Source organism: Clinocottus analis, unplaced genomic scaffold (assembly GCF_023055335.1).
Source record: "Clinocottus analis isolate CAN_PGR_092001 unplaced genomic scaffold, fCliAna1.0.p SCAF_309, whole genome shotgun sequence".
NCBI classification, from domain to species: Eukaryota; Metazoa; Chordata; class Actinopteri; order Perciformes; family Cottidae; genus Clinocottus; species Clinocottus analis.
The window spans coordinates 1-2,500 of record NW_027176053.1 but is presented as its reverse complement, the minus strand read 5'-3'; the positions used below and the strand labels follow the sequence as shown (position 1 = coordinate 2,500).

At 39.6% G+C, this 2,500-nt stretch overlaps 1 protein-coding gene across 1 annotated transcript in view; it reads left to right on the top strand.

The window, feature by feature from the left end:
- LOC137798662 (pleckstrin homology domain-containing family A member 6-like) overlaps positions 1-703 on the top strand; it is a 12,972-nt gene extending 12,269 nt beyond the window's left edge. The window contains exon 4 of the mRNA XM_068595554.1: positions 1-703. This exon is cut by the window's left edge and continues 162 nt beyond it. Coding sequence (XP_068451655.1) covers positions 1-95 — 95 coding nt within the window. The 3' untranslated portion in view covers positions 96-703.
- Positions 704-2,500: the final 1,797 nt, after the last annotated feature.

Sequence of the window (2,500 nt, the reverse complement as noted above, 5' to 3'; positions counted from 1 at the left end):
TGTTACGGGTGCTGGGGAACATAACAAGTGCATATGACTTTCAATGCTCAGACGTAAGTGGAAAACAAATGGGTCGGAAGTTATTGGGAGCATGAAAGATGTTCCAACACAGTGGATTGAAAGGTATCGGCTGTAGGTTCCCTGAGTGGGAACCATTGCTTCAAACATTATAAACATCCTCTTTGTGCAATGGCAATACTTATTGCAGCAGCAGGATTGACTAATGTTTGAACTTGTTCAGTTAGGGGTGTTGGTTTGTTTCTGCTTGATTGATAGACGCTGACTGGCTTGATGTGAGTCACGCGCTGGTATGTCTGACAGGTGAAGAGCCCAATGGGAACTCGAGTCTGTCAGGCCCAGCGGAGTGGAGGACTGATGTTGTGTTTTTACTTTAAAGTCCAAAAGTCAGGGTTTTAATGATTGATCAGATTCTCATTTCTGTCTCGTTCTTGCTTAATGTTGAACTTGTGTATATGACGTTACTAATGTGTTAATTTCCCACAAACAACGCATCAGAACCATCTCCTTGCATTTCATTTGTCATATTGGTTATTATAGGGAAGATTCCACATCTTCAGTAATCATCAACAGTTTGACTGATGAAGGTTTTTATCATGCCTTTCATTGACAACCAATTAAGTAGCATCATATCAAGACCACGTCCCAGTATAAAAGACCACGTCCCAGTATAGAACATCCTTGTTTTCTGAAGACACAATGGGATGGTTCTGAAGGCTTATGTTTAGTGGAGGCAATGACAATCAAAGACCCGAAACATATGAATTGCTGATCAAGGCTGTTTCCTGAATACTGAATACTCTAATGAATCACATCCTCTGACAGTTGGAGCAAAGCACCTGACAGGCTGATGAAGAGGAGACGATGAGGATGTAATGTAGGTTAGCTCTGAATCTGCTGAGTCATGCTTTATATAAACTGGAAAGTTAGCCTTGATTCCCCATCAGAATGAAACACACAGACAGTGACAGCTCTATGTCTACATCTATGTCTACATCTATGTCCACATCTCTCTTTTATCTCCTCTCCCTCTCACTGCCTGTCATTATCAGTTTTATTCACTTTTCAGAACATTTAGTCCTTTCTGTTCCCTTTCTTTGCATGCCTAGTACAAGCACTGGTGCAAAGTCCAGTGCATGTACCCAGTGTGTGTGTGTGTGTGTGTGTGTGTGTGTGTGTGTGTGTGTGTACACACACACACACACACACACACACAGACACACACAGACACACACCTGCAGTGGAGATAGACTAAGCAAATATACTTAGTGTGGCTGTTTCCTTTCCAATCTTAAAATGAAAATCCTCCAATGTGTAATATTAACATGAGTCATGTTGTTCCAAATACAGCATAGTTAAAATACTATGTTTTATTATCAAGAGTAATGCTATAAATATATTGGAGAGAAATATAGAGTTAGGAAAGTTAACATGAAATATTATGACAAGGCTTTTGAATCCAAGTTCTGGTGAGGAGGCTGAGTGACATTCACATCCTCCTGATGTTATTTCGAGGTAGCCCTTCTTCCAGGCTAAATGCTAAGCTAACTACATGCTCAATCTCCAGCTCCACTATACACCATTTGAATAGTTTTGGGAATGTTAATATGTGGGGGCAGTATTACACAACAGCTGTCGTTAGCTTTTTGAGTAAAAAGACCAACTTGTAATGAATATATGGGGAAAATAGACATGATCTATTTTCATTGTATGAATCACAAAGTCATATACATTTATTGTGTTGTAACACTGTGTTGTTCATTCTGGTCACATGACATCTGTTGTACTTCTATTGTCCATCTGTTGTACTTCTGTCCCTCCTAATAGAAGATCCTCCTCTGTGGATCTCACTGAGCTTTCTGCCCTTTTTCTCCCCTTAAAGAGGTTTTGGGCGAGTTCTTCCTGTTCTGATGTGAGGCTCAAAGCTCAGAGGTGTCTTATGTGTACAGACTGTAAACCCTCTGAGGGGAATGTGTGATTGTGTACAAAATTAAGTGAATTGAGGTGAATGCCCTAAGTCTCTAGTTTGTGGTTGGAATGTTTCATGACTTGTTGTCATCCTAGAGGACATTTTATACAGTGACGTCAAGTTTTAACAAATATTATAATATGAATTGTAATATCACTACAATGAAATGTCTGGTATGGGGCACAGTGACAGAGTTACAGCACATTACATGAATATGACAGAAACTATTCATATATAGAGTAGTATACACATGGACCATAGATAGAGTAGTGTACACATGGGCCATGTATAGAGTAGTGTACACATGGACCATGTATAGAGTAGTGTACACATGGGACATATATCGAGTACTATACACATGGACCATGTATAGAGTAGTGTACACATGGGACATATATCGAGTACTATACACATGGACCATGTATAGAGTAGTGTACACATGGTACATATATATCGAGTACTATACACATGGACCATGTATAGAGTAGTGTACACATGGGACATATATCGAGT